Source organism: Doryrhamphus excisus, chromosome 8 (genome assembly GCF_030265055.1).
Source record: "Doryrhamphus excisus isolate RoL2022-K1 chromosome 8, RoL_Dexc_1.0, whole genome shotgun sequence".
Classification (NCBI taxonomy): Eukaryota; Metazoa; Chordata; class Actinopteri; order Syngnathiformes; family Syngnathidae; genus Doryrhamphus; species Doryrhamphus excisus.
The window spans coordinates 9,284,778-9,305,076 of NC_080473.1; the positions used below are offsets into that span (position 1 = coordinate 9,284,778).

Sequence of the window (20,299 nt, forward strand, 5' to 3'; positions counted from 1 at the left end):
AAACCTATCACACCGAAGACAAGGTGGTTAACCTAAATCTTAATTGGGGGGGAGGTAGACTACAAATTAGGTTGTCTGAGAAAATAAATAGTAAACCCCATGTTTGTGTGTTGTCGTCTTTTGTCAATTGGCAAGCGGCTATAAAATGTCCATTACCGCTACCTTCTGAATTGGAGTGGGGATCAGAAACTGACCTACTTTATAATCTACCTTTTACAGAACATGTCTCAGTCTAATCGTGAAAGACTAAATCTTATCGTCTCCCGATTACCGTACCGTACCTTCCAACACATTTCTCCTTTGTTGATACCGCCTACACTTAGTTCAAACATGACTAATAGTTAATAGGTCATGTTTGTTTTTAAAGTATTCGTTTATTATTCGGGGAAGTTGAAGCAACGGCTGAGCAACTGTTCAAATTAGGCCTGGGCGAGAGCGGATTGGTTGGATAAACTATACGCATGCGCAATATAGGACATTCCCTGCTATCGAAAGTATTAAACTGCTATTAAACAAACAAAACAATGTATCACTAATCCATCACAGACACATGTTTTGTGGTGTTTTAGGTCGATAAGAGATGGAACACTACAATGAAAATAATTATTGGAATTTCTTTACAGTCATGAACGCGTCATGAAACTACCCCGGAAATGAAGGCGCTGTTGTTTGGACACGGAAAGAAAACTCCGGAAGACGGTGAGTTTTGAAATACAGTTATATTTTGAATTTTGAACATAATGCGAGCAAGTTAATCGCTATACATTAAAACAACAGTGGAATATAGCTGCCAAACACTCACAACTGTACGTTAATTTGTATCCACGTTACACGTTTTTTGGGGGATACAAACTGACTGTCCATTAAATAAGATTTAATTGAACAAAGTTCGGAATAATGCGTAACTATAGTCACATTTAGTTTTGTAAACCACTCTTTGTTGTTATAGCCCTCAAAAGAAAAACAATAGCTTTCTGACTTTTTCACCTTGTTGCTAATACAAAACAGAGTTAGCTATAGCATGATAGTCCATATCGACACCTGTTACGTGACGAACTGTTTGTGTTCTAAAATAAAATTATCTATTGTCTGACTGTAATTTGAGGAGACTGCATAATGCAACACAACCGATCTTGTTACAACAGCGGCTTCAGTTTGCACAATAAATCCCTTCCATGTAAAAAAAAAAGAAGCTAAAACCACACTTTAACTGTTATTAGTGTTATTGTGTCAATGCTAACTTTATGCTAAAATTAATGCTAAAATTCTACAACGTGTTCGTGCGGCTCTTTAATTTTTTATTATTCTTATTCCGACGTTTTTTGTTCAACTTCTTCAAACCATTCCCAGACTTTCCCGAAACAATTTCCTAATGAAAAAGAATGGGCAATTTTTCATTATTTCTCACGTTTCCCAACCGAAGTGCAACAAAATGGCGGACATTGAAACATTCAGGCGTTTGTATTCAAAAGTCAAATTTGATGCAGAGTACGACCAATCATACATGACAAGTCTGCACTAATATTGAAAGTACTCCCCTGCCTCTCACACTCTTCCCCCAGTGGGGGGGGGGGGGGTTACCTCACTATTTCAGGGTGTAAGTTGTTACAAATGACTTGTGAGTGTATTTGAATGTTTATTACTTTTAATCCATTCTGTCTTCTCCATCAGTCTTGGTGGCTTCTCATCTCCAGCATGGACACGCTTGAGGAGGACTTGACGTGTTCCGTGTGTTACTCCCTGTTTTCCGACCCGCGTGTCCTCCCGTGCTCGCACACCTTCTGCAAGGGCTGCCTGGACAATGTGCTCCAGGCGTCGGTCAACTACTCCGTCTGGCGTACGCTCCACCATCCGCTGAAATGCCCCATCTGTCGCAGTGTGGTGGAGCTGACGAACGTGGACACGCTTCCCACCAACGTGCCTCTGCAGGCCATCATCGAGAAGGTAGGACATCACTTGTCTGTATGAATATTTCTTCCATTTTATAGTATTTCAACCATTTTAATGAAGTCTCAGATGTTGTGCGCGTTGTCCAAAAATGAGCCAAAGAGAAGGAAAGCCATCACGATGCTATCCCATGCGTTGTTTTTCTCCATGTACTCCGGTTTCCTCCCACATTCCAAAAACATGCTAGGTTAATTGGCGACTCCAAATTGTCCATAGGTATGAATGTGAGTGTGAATGGTTGTTTGTCTATATGTGCCCTGTGATTGGCTGCCCACCAGTCCAGAGTGTACTCCGCCTCTTGCCCGAAGACAGCTGGGATAGGCTCCAGCATACCTGCAATCCAAGTGAGGATAAGCGGCATAGAAAATGAATGGATATCCCCTTAATGAGAAATCTGTATTATCATTCATTAGCATGTTTTTGGAATGTGGGAGGAAACTGGAGTACCCGGAGAAAACCCATGCATGCACGGGGAGAACATGCAAACTCCACACAGAGATGGCCGAGGGTGGAATTGAACTCGGGTCTCCTAGCTGTGAGGCCTGCATGCTAACCACTCGTTCACCGTGCAGCCCTGCTCCAATAATGTTAAAAAACATTCATTCATTCATACAGGGGGTGCTGGAGCCTATCCCAGCTGTTTTCGGGTGAGAGGCAGGGTACACCCTGGACTGGTGGCCAGCCAATCACAGGGCACATATAGACAAACAACCATTCACACTCACATTCATACCTATGGACAATTTGGAGGCGCCAATTAACCTAGCATGTTTTTGGAATGTGGGAGGAAACCGGAGTACATGGAGAAAACCCACGCATGCACGGGGAGAACATGCAAACAGACCTGGCTGAGGGTGGAATCGAACTCGGGTCTCCTAGCTGTTAGCAGCCCCTGTGCTAATATAAAAAGGAAAAAACAGTGCCTCACCAGCCATGAACCTAACCATATATTACACATACTACTGTTATAAAATCTGTAAAAAATCAATTTAGCATTATTATTATTATTATAATAAAATATTCTTAAATCCTCTTGTTGCTCTTTGCCAGTACCAGAGGGAGAGCGAGCCCAGACGCCCCTTGTGTCCGGAGCACTTCAGGCAGCCCCTCAACATGTACTGCACGCAGGACCGCCAGCTCATCTGTGGCTTGTGTCTGACTGTGGGTCGGCACCAGGGCCACGTCATTGATGACCTGCAGGCGGCGTTCAACAGAGAGAAGCAGACCCCCTCCCTCCTGCTGGCCCGACTCTCTGAGAAGAGATGGACAACGGTCAGGATGTTCTTGAAGCACAAAAACCCCAAAGTAGAGCACACAACTTGGTCGGCCATGTTGACCCCCCACCTCCCCGTGTTTCAGATGTGTGAGCTTGGTGAGCAGCTGGAGCAGGAGAAAGCTCGTTGCGAGAGTCTGGTGAAGAAGGACCAACAGGAAGTCGTTCAGTTCTTTCACAAGCTGGACGCGGTGCTGGCCAGGAAGAGACAAGCCTACCAAGAAGTTCTGGATAAAGCCTCGGCCGAGGTGTCCCGGGCCTACGACCCTCTGCTCCTTAGGGTCAAGGAGCTCCAGGTATGTACCATGGCTGCTTTCCCTTTGGTTCACCTTGCCCACCTTTAGATCACTGGTTCCCAAACCTTTTTTTGAATGAGTTACAAACCCTTCTACGGGCTCAGATTTCGGATTAACAGTTACAACAAAAGTGACCCCCCCCTCCCCCATGTCAACTCAACTTGTTATCGCTGCAAGTTCTGAGGCCGGTGAAGCTGGTGCTTCCATAGCCAAACATCCATGTCATCCTTACGGGATTTAAAGGGATAGGTGGGATGTTTTCTGGTACTAGTAGTAGTACTAGAACTAGTAGGGAGTGGCAAATGAATAGATGTGTGAATTTATTAAGCCGTGGCAGCACCCCCGGTAAAGCTCACAGCAACGATGGTGCATTCAAAGACGGCCAAACAAAGGGGGCTTTTTTTTTTTAACAGTGGGAAATTGTACTTGTACCACCACATTCCTCCAGGAGGAACATCTGGACCTGGTGTCCTTGGCCTCGTCTGTCGAGGAGGAGGATTCGCCACTGGTCTTCTTGGAGAAGGTGCATTTCTTCAGAGAGCGAGTGGACAAGTTCACCAACGCCAGTCTGCCCTCCGCCCTAAACCTCTCGGTCACGCCTCGTGCGGCCGAGTACCTGCAGCAGCACTGGCCCGCCGTCACTCTGGGTGGTCTGGATGAGGCGCCCGTCCCCAAGGTGTGCTGCTGCGCACGATGTGGCAGCGTGGCTGCCGAGGCTCCCAAGGCCCCGTCTGTAGGCTCGGTGCAAGATTCGCGGTTTAAAGCGGTATTGGTGATGTTGCTTCTTGTCCTGGTGGCATCGCTCGGTGTCGCTCAGTTCCATCAGGGCTTGTGCAGTGAGTTCCTCCCATCCTTCTGGGCCTGGGTGGAATCACCTTACATGGGGATGCAGGCCTTTGTGCAAACATGGTGCTGTCACGTCTCCTCTGTGGGAGAACTGTTCCTTAAGCAGATGACCACCTTCCTCTCAAATCTCACATCACCCATGGACCTCAGTGTTTTATTTACAAGTTGACCTATACGCCCTCCCGCCTGCATGTTAGGGATGTCCCGATTCAGTATTCAGCATTGGGTACTGAGCCGCTGTCGGATAATATCGGCTTCTGCAACAATCCGGTTGCCTATCACGTTTGTAAATCTGGGCTACGCACCAACATGCTAGGTGCTAATGCGTCTCCCTCGCCACCCGCAGTTAGTTTCACTTTGGGTGTTGGATAGCTACAGCGGTAGTTCCCCCTCACTGTGCTCAGACTGCTGTGTCGTGGTGCGGTGAGCTTGCACATTTCGACTTTGGACCGTCAATAAATTACATTGACGAGTGTCACAGATGCCCAAAATATTACGGGATTGCACCATGAACTAAAGGACAGAAGCCGGAGCTCCAGGAGGTATGTTAATTCTTAGCCTGCTCCTCTCTTTACTGACCCCTGTCATGTGACCCCAATATGCACAACGCTTCCGGCCTTTAATATAACAAGCAAAAAATAGTATTATGGGTTTGTTAAAAACAATGTCATTCTATATCATACCGCAAATTGGTCTAGAAACACTTTAAGTACTCTGAAAGTATTTGTATCTTTTATTAGATGGTCTTTTACAGGAAAAGGGACCTATGGATCATACTGTGTAATGAAGTAAATTCAGAAATACTCTGGTTGCATTATTTTTAATTCTTTGAAGAGCTATTTTCATAACCATATTCAAATTCATGTTGGTAACAAAAGCTTATTAAAATATATAAAAATTGGTACCTGATCAACAAGATTTTAAAATAACATTGGAAGCCAAAAAATATGGATCTGGACATCTCTACTGCATTTCCAGCACGTATTATCATACAGTATGTACACTCTTTAGCACAATGTCAATATGTATGCTTTTTTTTTTTTAAATGGTCCGTGTTTATTTTTCAAATGTAATTAAATGTTGCAAATACAAACCAATAAAGTTTTTACATTCACGTAACCTATGACTTTTGGAGGCCTCAACTCTTCAGAGCTTCAACTCTTCAGTCTGCAATAGAATTATTTAGAAAAAGTAGAGTGGTTAGCGCGCAGATCTCACAGCGAGGAGACCAGGGTTCAATTCCACCCTCGGCCATCTCTGTGGACTTTGCATGTTCTCCCCGTGCATGCGTGGGTTTTCTCCGGGTACTCTGGTTTCCTCCCACATTCCAAAAACATGCTAGGTTAATTGGCGACTCCAAATTGTCCATAGGTATGAATGTGAGTGTGAATGGTTGTTTGTCTATATGTGCCCTGTGATTGGCTGGCCACCAGTCCAGGGTGTACACCGCCTCTTGCCTGAAGACAGCTGGGATAGGCTCCAGCACCCTTGCGACCCTCGTGAGGAAAAAGCGGTAGAAAATGGATGAATGGATGACTAGATGACGCTAGTGTCATGTATGGCAGTTTGACAATGGGTTCAAGAATGTAAAGTTTTTATTCAGATAGCAGCATTTTACATAGAACAATATTTACAACAGAAAACTGTTTCAGCAACTAAATTTGTACGTGTAGGAAACAACTAAGATCTATGCGGTGCTGGCGTCTTGCTCTCGGAACACTATGGTCTTGGGGTTGATTCCCACGCTCTTGGTGGTGTTGTGAGTTTTGTAGATGCCGATGAGACGATCGGCGATTTCAAACATGTTGTTCCTCAGTGAGATGATGATGAACTGTGCGTTCTTGGTTTGCTCCTGTGTGCAGATCCGAGCAGTAGGTTAATATTACACAGCGAGGTTAAAGGAGATGTTTGATGAGCGGAACTCACATAAATATAACAGGCCACGATGGAGACGTTCTTGAAATCAAGAGCAGCATCAATCTCGTCCATGAAGTAGAGCGGTGTGGGCTTGTAGTGGTGCAGTGCGAACACTAAAGCCAGCGAGCTGAGAGTCTTCTCTCCTCCGGAGAGGTTAAAAATCTTCTTCCAGCTCTTCTTTGGAGGCCGTACACTGCAGGGGAACATTCAAGAATTAGGAACATGCTTGTGAATGTCTCCAAACGCAAACACTGTAAACGCGTCACACCTGAACATGATGCCCTCAGAAAACGGGTCCAAGCTGTCCACAAGCTCCAGCTCTGCATCGCCCCCCAGTGTTAGCATTTGGTAGTTCTCCTTCAACTTGTTAGTAATCATATTGAATCCGGTCAAGAATTCATTTAGGCGTTGTTTGCGGAGGTCCTCGTAGCCTTCTTTGAACTTGTCACGCTCTGTGGTGATGTCGTTTAGCTGGGCCACGCGTTGAAGGTACATGTCCTCCTGCACATGTGATATGTTCAATTAGAATTGGATCATTGGAGCCTATCCCAGCTGCCTACACCCTGGTAATTGGTGGGTCAGCCCTGCATTGTGAACCGATTGAGGAGGCGCACACTGTACCTTCTTCTTGTACTCCGCAATGGCGCCAAGGTTGGGCTTCATCTGAGCGCACTGCGTCTCCAGCGTGATCATCTTGTTGATAATGATGTTGGGGTCAGAGATATCACCCAGCTGCTCGGCCGTAAGCGTAGTCAGTTCTTCCACTGGTTTGCCCTCGATGGCATGAAGGGACAGCTTGCTAGCCTGGGAAAAACCAAAGGAACCTTTGTCACAGTTCAACTGCCCCCCCAAGCGGTCAACTCGCTGTCGTTGAAACCCACCTCCTTCTGCCAGTGTTTGATCTTGCTTTTGTATTCCCCGATGGAGACCTCGATCTGCTCCACGCGCAGCCGTACGCTCAGCGACTCCTCCTGTAGGGCGTGTTCTTGCCGCTGTAGAACCTTGATCTCCTTCACCACCGCCTGGTATTGTTCCTGCACCGCAGGAAGTTCTGCCTGCAGAACAAGGGCGCTTGCTACAGCTTATTCTCATTCCAATGCATTTCTTAACCCTATTTTTTGGCCTGCAGCTCTTATTTTTTATTGGCCAACGGCATATTTTGACAAAATAAGATATTACACTCTTGCTTTGACACCTATAAAACGAACCTATGTTTTCATCATATTTTGGGGAACTTTTAGCATTTTAAAAAACATTTATATCACTCCACAATACTTTTTGTGGTACCCCTCATTTTGCATAAAAAAAACTGAAAATATGATTCTAATGGACTCCAAATTGTCCATAGGTATGAATGTGAGTGTGAATGGTTGTTTGTCTATATGTGCCCTGTGATTGGCTGGCCACCAGTCCAGGGTGTACCCCGCCTCTCGCCCGAAGACAGCTGGGATAGGCTGCAGCACCCCCACAACCCTCGTGAGGATAAGCGGTAGAAAATGAATGAATATTAATACAGGGGCTTCATGGCGGAGGAGTGGTCAGCATGCATGCCTCACAGCTAGGAGACCCAGGTTCGATTCCACTCTCAGCCATCTCTGTGTGGAGTTTGCATGTTTTTTCCGGGTACTCCGGTTTCCTCCCACATTCCAAAACACGCAAGGTTAATTGGCGACTCCAAATTGTCCATAGGTGTGAATGTGAGTGTGAATGGTTGTTCGTCTATATGTGCCCTGTGATTGGCTGGCCACCAGTCCGGGGTGTACCCCTGCTGGGATAGGCTCCAGCACCCCCCACGACCCCCGTGAGGATAAGCGGTAGAAAATGAATGAATGATTCTAATGTTCTCCTAGTTAAACAGATTTTAAGATGTGCAGCATCTTTTAGCCTGGTTAAAATTGTCCATGTCTATTGGACCAGATAATACATACAAATGTATATAATCTGTGTTTGTGTCACATGTTTTTACATTCCGTCCATTTCAAATGTACAATTGAAAAATTGATGACATCCATTTATCTGTACTTTACTGACGGAATTCAAAACTGCACTAATGACAAAAATAATACTTTTATAAAACCGACCAATATGCAACATCAGAAGAAAAAGTGCTGACCTCGGCCTCTTGGCAGGCTTTCATGATTTCTCCCGCCTCCTCCTCCAGTTTATTCAGTTGTCCTGTGAACTCCACCAAAGACTTCTCATTCTCCTCCAGCTCACCCTGCACACGGGTCACACTCTCCTCACACTTCTTGAGGTTGCTGCACGTGCACACACACACACACACACACACACAGGATGTGTTAAATATTGCGCAGTCAGTTAGGTCACAAGTTTGTTTTTGTCTCACCGGTCTGCAGTCTTGATGGCGACTTGAGCCTTGGTGATGGTGGATGAGCATTCATCCAGAGCTTTGTTGATGTTGTCCAGCTTATCCTGCTGAGCCTTTAGCTTGTGGCTGTTAATGTCCACGATGAGGTTGTGGAGCCTCTTCACCTCGTTTTCCACCTTCGTGGCTTTACTTGAAGCGGCTTCAAAGTCTGCAAGGGGCAGGATCATGCTGGTGTAGTCATGCAATACACAGAACTTCACATGAGTGAAGTACGTAAAAGTTAATTTCACCTTGCTTGAAGGCCTCAAGGCTCTTCTCCATCTGTTTCTGTTTGGTCTTGTCTGGGGCAGCAGCCAGCACGTTGGTCTCCAGTTCCTTCATCTGGACCTTTAAGTGGCTCTCCTGGTCAGCCAGACTCTGGAGGACATAAAGAGTGACAGCAGTTGGAGGCGATACGGAAGGGTGATCAAGACGAGGTGATGCGTACGGTGATGCTGTTGGTGTATTTCTCCAGAGTGTTCTTCATGTCACGGAGCTGGGAGCGCAGGCGCTGCACGTTCTCCTCAAGGTGCATCTTCCTCTCCTGGCACCCCTGCAGCTTTGACACCTTTTTGTTCAGGTTGCTCTCCATGCAGTCAAGCTGCAAGAAACATAGACATGATCAGAGAATGCATGTGAAGAACGTGGTGAGACTCAATCTTGATGGTTGGTCACCTCCTCTTGGGTGACCTCCGTGTTGAGAGAAGAGCCCATCCGGCCCTTTATTACTCTTCCCCCTCCGGTCATGGTTCCTGTGAGGACATAGTGCATGAGTGTACTCAAACAGGAAGTGAGTAAGTCGAGGAGAGAACCAGCAGGCCACTCACCGGCCATTTCGATGATCTGGCCCTTGAGGGTGACCACTCTCCAACGCCTTTCTCTCCGGAAGGCCAACCTTGTTGCCTGCTCCATGTCTTCGGCCACCAGGGTGTCCCTCAGGGCAAAGTAGAAGGCGGGACGCACAATCTCGTCTTTCACTCTCACCATGTCAAAGAGACGAGGGCTGTCCTCAGGGGTGCGGATCGGACCCATGTTCTTCTCCCACACCTTCATCTGAAGAGACGAGAGGAGAAGTTTGGGTTTGGTCCATCTCTGCATTGTTGTGGAAAAAAACAGCTGTGCTTACCTTGTCAAGACCGATAAAAGTCGCCATGCCGATGCTCTGCTCTTTGAGAAATACGACACATTTCTGAGCCGTGTCGATGGTGTCCACTACGATGTGGTCCAGAGCGCCACAGCTGGACGAGATGGCTACATCGTACTTTTCATCTATGGCGCCGAGATCTCCCTGCAAGCAAACTGATGATCACTTATCTGGACACGGGAGTCTGGAAATTTCTCAAATCAAATTCCATATTTTTTTAAATTCCATATTTTTTAAATTCCAACTTTTCCATATTTGCATAGGAACCAGCAGGAACAGAACCATTAGCCACGTTTACATGGACCCAAATATTCCAATTCCATTCGGGTTATTTGCTCAAACAGAACGAATGTAACCTTTGTATACAAAAAAGTGCCAATCCGAATGAATATATAATCAAATTCCCAGGGGTGGAATATTCCTTTCCCCAATCCGATTGAGGTATCTTGTATCCGCTCAAACGGAAAGTTGTCAGACTGCGTTCTTCTTCGTGGTGTTTTTCTTCTTCTGTTGTTTATTGGCGGTTGGCAAGCAGCTTTCGTGTGCATTAGCGCCATCTGTGGAACAGAATCTAAACCCTTCTATACGCCATTCACAAGTAAATTTTTATTAAAAAAGAAAATACATATCTATATAAAACATGTGCCGAGCTTAATTATAAAATATTAGCAAGATTGAACTTTAGATTTTCCTGTTCCCGGGTGTGTTCTTTCAGCGAATGCTGAGATATAATGTAACACGCAGCTAGAGACGTTCTTCGATTAAAAAAAAAAAATGGAGGCGAGCAATCGGCACTGGACTTCTGCGGAAAGTTTGTTTTTGATTCAAACTCAATTTCAAGACTGGAACGAACGAAAAACTGGCAGTTATTCCAACAAGTGAAAGAAAAACTCGAGGAAGTCGGTATCACGTGATGTTGGTGTTTACGTTTTACTGCGCATGCCCCATTGACTATTCTGGTTGATTATAGCGGCGCATGTAGACACGCGATTGGAATATTCCTTTCCATGGATACCATTGCTTTCGGAAAGGGAAAAACTCCTCATGTAAACGTGGCTACTGTTGTACTAATAGAAAGGAGCAAACTTGTACCAAGAACTTCCCGGGTCAATGATGGTGAAATGAATGACATGATATCCTTCCTACCAGTCTTCCGAGGATACCAGGAATTTTGCCACTCCTTGTCTGCTGCATGAGAGCATCCAGGACCTTTCCTCGACTGCGCTTGGAGGACAGAGAGCTCTTGGCTTCGTCCACCTTCTGCCTCATTTCCCTCACAGTCTGCCGGGTCTCGTTTTCCATATTCACCAGCCGCTCAAGCTCTTCCTCGTCCTGTAGAGAGAGAGAGAGAGGGAAAAAAAGGTTCTTCCTTTCATGATCTTGCCGTGCTCACCTTCTTTAACTCCTTCCCTCTCTCAGGTATGTTGACTTCCAGTTCTTTAATAGCAGCACGGCGCTCCCGGAGTGTATCCGATGTCGTTTGGAGCGTCTGTTTGGCCGAGTTGAGCTGCGTCAACGCCGTCTTGTGGCGGCTCATGTAGATGTCCATCTCCGACTGGGCCAGGTCCTTCCGTGAGCGCGTCTCGTTGACGGCCATGCTGAGCGCCATCAGCTCTTTCTCTTTGGCCTGACCAAAAAAGATGAAGCCGGCATGAGTCCACGCACGGAGAAAATCGAGGACAAGACTTCTTCACAAACCTCCTTGTCCTGCTGCAAGCCGCTCGTCTCTTCCTTCAGACTCTCCATCACCTCCTTGAGTTTTTCCTCCTCTTTAGCCTTCTGCTTCTCCAGCGCTTCCTTACGAGCTGTTGCCTCAGAGATGGCCTTTTCACTGTTGGCGGGTACACCGCGCAACTCCTCCAGCTGAAATGAGACACACACACATAAACACACCACATTACTAGAATAATTCCCCTTAACGTTACAGGATACACACAGAATAATTGCAGGGAACAAAAGGTGTACATTAAAATGAAATTGCTGCCAGTTATAAAGAAGTAGTGTATAATATGGAGGAGCCCTGGTTTAGAGTGGCACTGCTCCTTGGCAGGCCTGGAGAAAGGCAGCGAGTGGTGTGTGTGTTTTGTAGGGTTAACCGCAGGTGAAAAGTGAACGTGGCTGCTGGGAGTGTAACACAAGCCAGGACAACGCAGAACACTGCTCCCCTGAGGTCGGCCTGCCTGCACCCCAGATCCAACCCCCCCCGCAACACCCCTCTTTCAACAGAGATATCTCCACGGCATCGGAAAGGAATATGAACACGTTTAAACTAAGGAACGAGGAGGAGACATATACGGTATGTAGTGAATGTGTGACTCCATGACACTGATCATCTGCATGTCCGGTACTTCACAGCCCCCTAGTGGCTACTTTAGGTTAGCTACCCACTGTTGCCATTAAAATGTCATTTACTGCGTGAAAAAACGTTTTTTTTAACAAGAACTCAGCAATTTTCTGACTGTAAGGAAAGTACAGTTAATTCAAGCAGGCTCTGGACGTTATATATATATTTTTTTTTATAAATGGAGCGGCCATGTTTAACAGGAGCCAAGCAGCAATTAGGAATTTGTGCAAAACATAAGAATAAAATCACACTTTTACAGAATGACCTGGACTCAAAAACCTCTTTTACTGTTGTTCCGTTGTCAAGCAAAACTGTACAATTTCTTTGAATTAGCAGTACTTTTAATTAAATATTTTTTATCTTGATTACTATCCATTAGATTACTTATATTACAGCTACACAATATTTAAATATTATATATACCAGTGTTTTTCAACCTTTTTTGAGCCACGGCACGTTTGTTACATTGGAAAAATTTTGCGGCACACCAATAACCAACATTATTTGCTTCTTTCTGCTTTTTCCTGATTACGGACTCGCCACAGCAGATTCTTTTGATCCGCATACTAACCGCATACTAATTTAACCAATAATGTTACACTACCTCTCACGTGCATTAGAGGAACGAGGCAATCAGCTACGTGTTGCCACACGGACGAATATTACATTGCTCTGCCAGTCTTTACACCAATGACACGCGACAATGCCGTAATATTTGCAGAAAATTATTAATACATGTTAATTAAAAAAGTAATATTGAATAATTCCTCACGGCACACCTGACGATTTCTCACGGCACACTTGTGTGCCGCGGCACTGTTGTTGAAAATCACTGATATATACAGTATACACACACAATATACGTGTATATATATTTGTGTGTATTACTCATGTATTATAGATATATAAAATTGAAAATATGCAGTGAAATGGTGAATTTATAAAAACAGTGAAAACTAAATGTATTTTTCTGTAAAATTTAAAAAAAATGGTTGATAATGTTTAATAAGAGGATATTAAGCATTAATGTGTTATGTAAATTAACATTAACCAATTAGTTAATAAATACAATGGTCCCATTACTTACATGTGTATTAAATTTGCATAATTACATAAATTAAATAACAAAAAAATACCTAAAAATAAGTAAAATAAACGAGTGTCATGGCGCTAGTTGACTCATATTGCAAATCTACGTCTATAGTTGCTTCGTCCAGTCGATGGCAAAGCCGGCTCCTTGTGCTCACATATTGTGTCTCCATGATAGAGGCTCCGAAGTAAACCACTGAATTGGGTGCGAGAGGGGAGACGTACCGATGGAGAGGCTTACACACCTTTTCTTTGTCCTTCTCCAGCTGCTTCTGCAACTTCTTGTTCTTGCTCTTTGAGTGTTTAATCTTCTCGCGCACCTCAACGTCCTGCAGGTCCAGCTGGGTGAACTTCTCCTTCTGGCTCTCAATGTACTTGTTGAGCTTATTTTGTTTCCTGGTGGAGGAACGGTAGTTTAGTTGACATTGAGAGGTATAAGGTGATTAGATGATTAAGGTATATAAATATACAAAATAGTGTGTTTTATGTATGTATATGTACAAACGATGCAAAAGGATCTTTACTTATCCACATCTTTGAGCCCCTGATTCATTTTCTCCATCTCTTCTGATAGCTTCTTATTTTTCTCAGTGAGTTCCTTAGTGTTCTCCAAGATCTTCTCCTTCTCCTGCTCTTTATCCACCACACACTTTTGCAGGTCGTGACTAATGGGAAAGACACAAGGATATCCAGGTATGTTTGTTTGAATCAACACCCGACACCAGTATGGCGCTGGCGTACTTACAGGTAATATTGGCAGAGATGACTCTTGTGTTTGAAGATGTCATTTTCCAGAGTGAGAAACTCCACAGCTTTGTCCTTTTCTCCCTCTAAAGCGTTCTTCTCCTTTTCCACAAGCTTGACTCGGTTGAGCTGAGAAAGTACAGATGACAACTTTAAATCCCATTTTAAAAGAACAAATGACATGCATTAGTATTATGTTTATATTTGATCATTGTGGCACTAAGACATCCAAAATAAAATTCAAACGAATCAAAGCGGATGTAACCTGATCTTGTCATGTCTTATATTTTTCATCTGCACAACTTTAAATATAAATATATAATCTAAAACAAACATCAAAACTACTGCATAGAAGGAGTAAAGACGCAGGAAGTGAAACGAGTGTGTGTAAGTCACCTTCTCGCCTCTTTGTTCATTAAGCAGTTCAATTCTCCGGGCGAGCGTTTGGATGGGCTCCTTGAGGCGACAAGAGCCAATAATGTCCTCTAGGTATTCCAGCATTCCTTCATCATGCTCCGTCTGACCTTTGGGTTTCATCATGGCAATTTGCTCCACCTCACCCTGTGCCCCAGGAAAGGAAATGCATGCATGACAAGGTTTGAGGTTTTGTTTTTTTGGAACATTTTCATACAAAATAGGCTTATTTATATAGTCGAATGCAGGGCCAATCTATTTTTCCATTTAAGAATAATTTATTGTGGTATACTTAAATAAATAAGCTGGGTTAATTTTAAGTATATGCATATCATGGTATCAAATCATATTTAAATTTAGTCTGACCTCTTAAAACTCCCTTGGGGACATCTCTCTAGTCTGACAGTATGTCTATTACAAAAAAAACCTATTATTTTGATAAATGACAGCCTCCCTTACAACACTGAAATATCCAATTCAAAGTTCAAGTTCAAAGTTTATCAATAAAAAAAAAGAAGAAAAAAAAAAGGCAAGCTCACATCTTCCTTTAATGTATGAAAATAAAGAGGTTCGCCGAGGAGAAAAATTCCCCCCCCATGTCATCCTGCTCTGACCAGTGCACAAAATAGACAGCTTCCCCCTAGTCAGAGGCTCGAAAAAGTGACCTTGGAAAACAAGCCTAATCCTCTTCCCATAGCCATGCAGCCATGTCACAGACACAGAGGTGAAAATATAACATCCAAGGACGGCAAAAAATCATCCTGAACACACACACACACACACACAAAGGGCAAGCAATACACTTGTAAGCAACCAGCAAACCACAAGAGCACGGTGAAGAGTACAAACTGAATGTTCACCAGACACTACCGCACACAGCAAAAACCAGTTACAATTCCACTGAAAAACTTTTTCCAAAACAGCCTTTTCGGTGCTATGCTGATATGAGCCATCACCCCATGAGCCTTGAGTTAATCAGTAATAATGCTTCTGTCACACGTGTAACACAATTAGAGCGGTAGGAGTGTAACCACTATTTAAAAATAAGAAAAATATTATGAAAACAGGCAAAATGGAACCTACAGTTAACTATCAAGTCATCCCAAAAAAAAAAAAAAAGGTGATAATGATGGAGGGTTTGATCCAACCACACTGAAGCAGCACTGCTAATACTGGGGTTCAGGTCAATCACACCAATATTTACGTGCTGCTAAAGCGTGACAGGTACACGAGGGGTGGGAGTGGAAGACAAATGCGCCTCTTTTAAATTAAAACTCCAATTCATCACAGAATCTCCCACCAAAAAATAAAAATAAAAAATTCAAAAAGGGTTATATAGATTGCATTTCCTTAAAATTCTAAAGCAGCAAATAATGGTTCGCACCCTGTTCACATAGTATCAAACCATGATGCGCTGCTATAGCACTCTAAGGGCTGCAAGAGGGCACCTCGTGGCCCTTCCATCACTGAAGTGCAACAGGTTAATCCCACAGACAGGCATGGCTTTAAAAATCAGCAGTGAAACATTGCAGTGAATGGTAATGCATGAATAACCAAGAGCAAGGAATCATAGCAAGGATTAAAAAAAAATTAAAGAAATCTTAAAAAGTTACCTGCAGGATGAGAAATCTGTTGTGGTCTAAGTCGATGCCATGGCTTCGAAGCAAAGCCCCCACTTCTTTGAATGTGGCTTTTTTGCCATTGATATAGTAGGCTGAGGAATTGTCTTTGTTGGCGGTCCTGGAAACATAGAACTTGCTGCTGGGGATGACTTCGTAGTCATCTCCTTCCTGACTCAGGGTTGGGGGAGGGGCAGAAGACACAGCAGTTTAGGCCACAGCACTTTAGGAGACAATCAAACACAGCTCCACATATCAAATAGTACAAGTCGACGAATTATGCATCACAGAATAAAAATTATTAAAAAAAGGATTCAGACGCTCCATTAAAAACAACTGTTCCCAATACCCACAATACATCTACAACACCTAGGCTGAAAAACAATTAAATAAAAATCTATATTGCATTATATGCTATAAGGGAACATCTACAACAATAAACAACATGTAAAATGATAAGATGTAATTTTTATTTGGTTGAAGATTTTGAATTAGGAAGCAAGTACTGAGCTGTGTATAGTACATCACTTATTTAAAAAATTAATTCGTAGAATAAACTACCAAATGAGAATATTTCTCCATTCAACCATTTTTTAAATTTCATTTTAAAGTGATTGAACTGATCCAAATCAGACTGAAATGAGGTCAAGGCAAAAAAAACAAGAAAACACACCCCTTGTTAAGGTCTAAATATTACACACAACTTTTTTTTAATAAATGTCCCATCTTTAGCCAAGTTGTCTTTTAAAAAAAATCTAATTGAAACCACTTTGTTGATATTTTAGCACCTAAATACAACATGGCATTTTTGTAAAAAAATACATCTAAATAAATAAATAAATAAATAAATACACTGAATCGATCTATCACAGTATGAGTAGTCTATGGTAGTGTGTGGGTGGTAAATGTAACTTTCCGGAATGATATGACTGTACGTTCAGTCAATTATGTACTGAGATTTAGGCAATATTAAAATAATAAAACTAAATAAAATAAATTATTATTTCAAACTGTGGCCGTATATTGTTTGACCAGTCTTGAGAGTGCCACGGTTGTGATTGTAGACAGCAATACCTTATCAATAATCTTTTGAAAATGCACCTCCACGGTACAGCTTTGCACATCTTTGTGCTGATCGGAGCTGTGAATGAGCACTGACAGCTTTTTGGATCGGATCTTTTGAGCTCTGTAACCAAACACAAATAGCATGGAGTCTATCACATTGGACTTGCCACTTCCGTTTGGACCGATGATGCAGGAGAAGCGCTAAAGGGAAAGGAAAGAGTTTAATAAATATGTAAAACATTCACAGGAGAAAAAATATTACTTTTTTTCCCAAATGTACTTGTACAAGAAGCTGAAAATAGTGAAAAATAACTATTTTCTCCTCCTATCAGCACACCTTCAACAGATTAAATGTAAAATATATTTTTTTGTACATTTTTCCACAAAGCAACAAAATTATAATTTATTTCTCAACTTTCTTGCGTGTATTTACATGATGTGACGATATTAAATGTGCTCCATCATGACAAAACACTTTAAAAACAAAAACATGTGCTTATGTTTACCTTGTGAAAGGGCCCTAGAATCTGTTGGCCTGCATAGGACTTAAAGTTGCGGTTGACTAAATGTGTTATCATGAGGCGAGGAGCCCCGGGTTCATTGGTCATTGCTGGGGGTGGGGGTGGAGGGATGCTACCGAGAATCTCCTCCAAAGTGCGGCTATCAACCGCCTTGGCAGCCTCCCCGAGAGACGGATCTGTGGCATAGGCAAAAAAAAAATACAGCTTTATATCCCTCTTGAGTGTGTGTGTGTGTGTGTGTGTGTGTTTTCAGGTGGAGGCTATGGGCTAAGTCAGTCAGTGACGGGTGGGGGAGGGGTAGGGAAGCAAGAAAAAAAAACACACACAGAAAACAAAACAAAGTTGGAGACAACAAAACTTCTCAGCTGAAAAATGCCATGCAACATATTTAGATATGCTTAACTTACATTCATAACATGTCACTATTATAATCACATATAAACAAACTATGCATGCATACAGACATTAAAAATGACATAAGTCTAAAACTACTAGCTGATGTACTGTCATCACTATGTACAAATTTACTACCTCGTTTGCAGATATCCTGGAAAACGCAGTCGACGCCTTAAAAATCCCACAGTTATTGATTACCGGCACTATTACTACTTGTACTACTATAGGGACAAAAGCAGCCATTCTAACAAGATTGAAGTGGGAGGAAAGAAAGAAGAAAAAACCCCACAGATTGTCAGGCAACTTGTTAGGACAGCAGAAAACAAGCCTTTGTTACTTGCCAGTTGTCGATGGTGCTGCTGGTGCCTCCTCCTCTTGACCATTGCTTCCTCGGGGGGGTACATCCAACTCGTCATCGGAGTCATCCCGAGGCTGCGACCCTTTTCCTCCTCCTGACTTGGGGGCGGCGGTGGAGCACTTTGCACTTTTAGATGGCATGGTTTCAAAATCTAAAAGTGTGGAGGGGGGTTTGGGAGGGGGCATTGGGTAAAAAAAAAATAAAAGTAAGAGGGATATCCATGAGTGGGGGATTGAGTCTGTCACTCTTCCATTTTGCCCGTTTTGACTCAATACATTTTTATTATGAAGCGCCTTTGTATGCTGTGCAGTGACAATAAAGTTGCTACTATTTGAATTGGCTATGACATAAGGCGGGCTGCGTATCAAGATACCCTTAATAATACATTATAGCCAGCATACATATGCGGCGAGTCTTGTGTTATCTATGTATCAAACAAGCATTTAATATTAACTTTATTTTCTTTCTCAACGCTGTGCCACTTGTGACGTTGTAATTATCTTTAATTACACGCAAGCTTGTCAAGTAAGTATACCGGCTAGGACCCCGCTAGCTAAATCGTATTTTTCGCTTTTATTATATTCACTACATCATGTTCAATATGGGAGAAAAGTCTTTAAGATATCAAATGTAGAAATAATCAGCGTCGTGGCGGGGGTGTTGATGACGACGAACACGGCAATGTTCAACGCAAGTTAAGAAAAGGTTTGCTTTCTGTGTTAAATCATAAGTGTCATTTTGAATCATGTCCAAATGTTAGCATCGACTTTAGCGTTGCTTGTAATGCTACTGTCGCCGTAAATTAACTGTGCAAAGCATCTGCGATACTAACATTCCCCAATAATGAAAACCGCTCTGTTGCTTTACCAAACTAGGTACCCCAAAGGTTGCATGTTGTACAATTGTTATCCATTGTCTTTTTAGTTGAGAAAAGCGAAGTCCAATAAAATCGCGTTTTGAATTGACGCCTAAAGCATTTCAGCAAATAGACGGAACCCGTTCATTTGGTTACTATCCGCTGGATTCATCGTGTACCTTCCACAGTGTCTTTATCGAAAAGTCCCTTGTTTTGGTCCAAATTTCGCTTGACAGAAAAAGTGTTGTATCCAAAACCACGGTAAGGATAATCCAGCACAAACTTTACTTCAGTGTCATTCCTCGTAAAAGTCCAACTTGTAAATGGCGCCTAAACTGAGCCGTCGAAGCACATTCGTTATAAAGTGACGCAAGGCACCATGGGCTGTTCAAAGAGCAAGGGGAGAAAAAAATTCAAAAAAGGGGACGAAGCCAACTCTGCCTTACACTCCACAAACCGTCATTTGTGCACGAAAGCTACAACCTGTGGACATTTTAAACTTCAATTTCATATTATATTACTTTTATTCGTGTTTTCTATCGTCAGATTCAAATGTTAATGTGGGTTGCTCCACGTTGAATGGCTCGCAACAGCCAACCCCGAGTCATACTGTAAATATAATTTGTATTTGTTTAATGTTGTGCTCTCAGTTTTAATATATCATTAAAAATTACAACAATAACAATGATATGCGTTGGTGTTTCAAAATATCCGTTGCCACGGAAGTTTGTGGCAACTCTCGCGAGAAGTGCTTTTGAAGCTGTTGCATGACCCAGATCGGCTACCATCGTGTAGCTTCATAGCAAACGGAATTGGCTGTTAGCAAAGGAACAAGCTCGCTTTATTAGTCGCTGTGGGTATATATGACTCGGGGGGACCAACCGGGGCTACGGGGGGACATTTTTATTTTTTAGAAAGATGCCCATTTTAACTGAAAGGCCGCGGTAATGTTAACATAACGTCACCGCCGAGACTCCACAAACAGAGATATTCGCAACAGAGTCAGGTAACGTAGCAACCACGCCGCTGTCATCCAAACAACCTCGCCGTTTTTTTGCTACTTCTACTCGGTTTCTTATGATTTAACTTTAGTTCTTATGCC

General features: G+C 43.0%; 3 protein-coding genes across 6 annotated transcripts in view; 2 read left to right on the plus strand and 1 right to left on the minus strand.

Moving 5' to 3' along the window:
* The first annotated feature begins 83 nt into the window (after positions 1 to 83).
* trim59 (tripartite motif containing 59) lies at positions 84 to 5,502 on the plus strand. 2 transcript variants are annotated; one of them, XM_058079143.1, is made up of 5 exons: positions 84 to 699; positions 1,672 to 1,944; positions 2,998 to 3,219; positions 3,307 to 3,516; positions 3,965 to 5,497. In XM_058079143.1, the coding sequence occupies exons 2-5, from the start codon at positions 1,696 to 1,698 to the stop codon at positions 4,529 to 4,531; spliced, it is 1,248 nt and encodes a 415-aa protein (XP_057935126.1). In that variant the 5' UTR covers positions 84 to 699; positions 1,672 to 1,695; the 3' UTR covers positions 4,532 to 5,497. The 2 variants fall into 2 exon arrangements, with proteins under 2 accessions (XP_057935126.1, XP_057935127.1); XM_058079144.1 differs by lacking the exon at positions 84 to 699 and having other exon boundaries at positions 1,674 to 1,944; positions 3,965 to 5,502.
* A 445-nt stretch (positions 5,503 to 5,947) lies between these two features.
* Positions 5,948 to 19,557, minus strand: smc4 (structural maintenance of chromosomes 4). The gene is made up of 24 exons (XM_058079136.1): positions 19,377 to 19,557; positions 18,325 to 18,492; positions 17,573 to 17,763; positions 17,076 to 17,267; positions 15,996 to 16,172; positions 14,365 to 14,529; positions 13,970 to 14,097; positions 13,749 to 13,889; positions 13,470 to 13,620; positions 11,490 to 11,654; positions 11,185 to 11,418; positions 10,938 to 11,123; positions 9,774 to 9,935; positions 9,475 to 9,700; positions 9,323 to 9,399; positions 9,096 to 9,248; positions 8,899 to 9,025; positions 8,627 to 8,816; positions 8,393 to 8,537; positions 7,161 to 7,334; positions 6,901 to 7,083; positions 6,548 to 6,780; positions 6,289 to 6,472; positions 5,948 to 6,214 (listed from the first exon to the last, which is right to left on the minus strand). The coding sequence occupies exons 2-24, from the start codon at positions 18,479 to 18,481 to the stop codon at positions 6,050 to 6,052; spliced, it is 3,906 nt and encodes a 1,301-aa protein (XP_057935119.1). The 5' UTR covers positions 18,482 to 18,492; positions 19,377 to 19,557; the 3' UTR covers positions 5,948 to 6,049.
* The window catches only part of ift80 (intraflagellar transport 80 homolog (Chlamydomonas)), a 37,806-nt gene continuing 36,216 nt past the window's right edge, over positions 18,710 to 20,299 (plus strand). Inside the window, exon 1 of one of the 3 annotated variants that reach the window (XM_058079138.1) lies at positions 18,710 to 18,866. The gene's annotated coding sequence lies outside the window, so the exon portion shown is untranslated. Of the gene's footprint in view, positions 18,867 to 19,520; positions 20,204 to 20,299 lie in introns of those variants that run through there. The other 2 variants (XM_058079140.1, XM_058079137.1) reach the window with 2 other exon arrangements.

Coding starts and splice junctions, on each gene's coding strand:
- trim59 (XM_058079143.1), top strand. CDS start 1,696: ATGGACACGCTTGAGGAGGACTTGACGTGTTCCGTGTGTTACTCCCTG. Junction 1,945..2,997: donor TGCAGGCCATCATCGAGAAG/GTAGGACATCAC, acceptor GCTCTTTGCCAG/TACCAGAGGGAGAGCGAGCC. Junction 3,220..3,306: donor CTGAGAAGAGATGGACAACG/GTCAGGATGTTC, acceptor CCCGTGTTTCAG/ATGTGTGAGCTTGGTGAGCA.
- smc4 (XM_058079136.1), bottom strand. CDS start 18,481: ATGCCATCTAAAAGTGCAAAGTGCTCCACCGCCGCCCCCAAGTCAGGA. Junction 9,936..10,937: donor CTGGTATCCTCGGAAGACTG/GTAGGAAGGATA, acceptor GTTTGCTTGCAG/GGAGATCTCGGCGCCATAGA. Junction 7,084..7,160: donor TCAAACACTGGCAGAAGGAG/GTGGGTTTCAAC, acceptor GGTTTTTCCCAG/GCTAGCAAGCTGTCCCTTCA.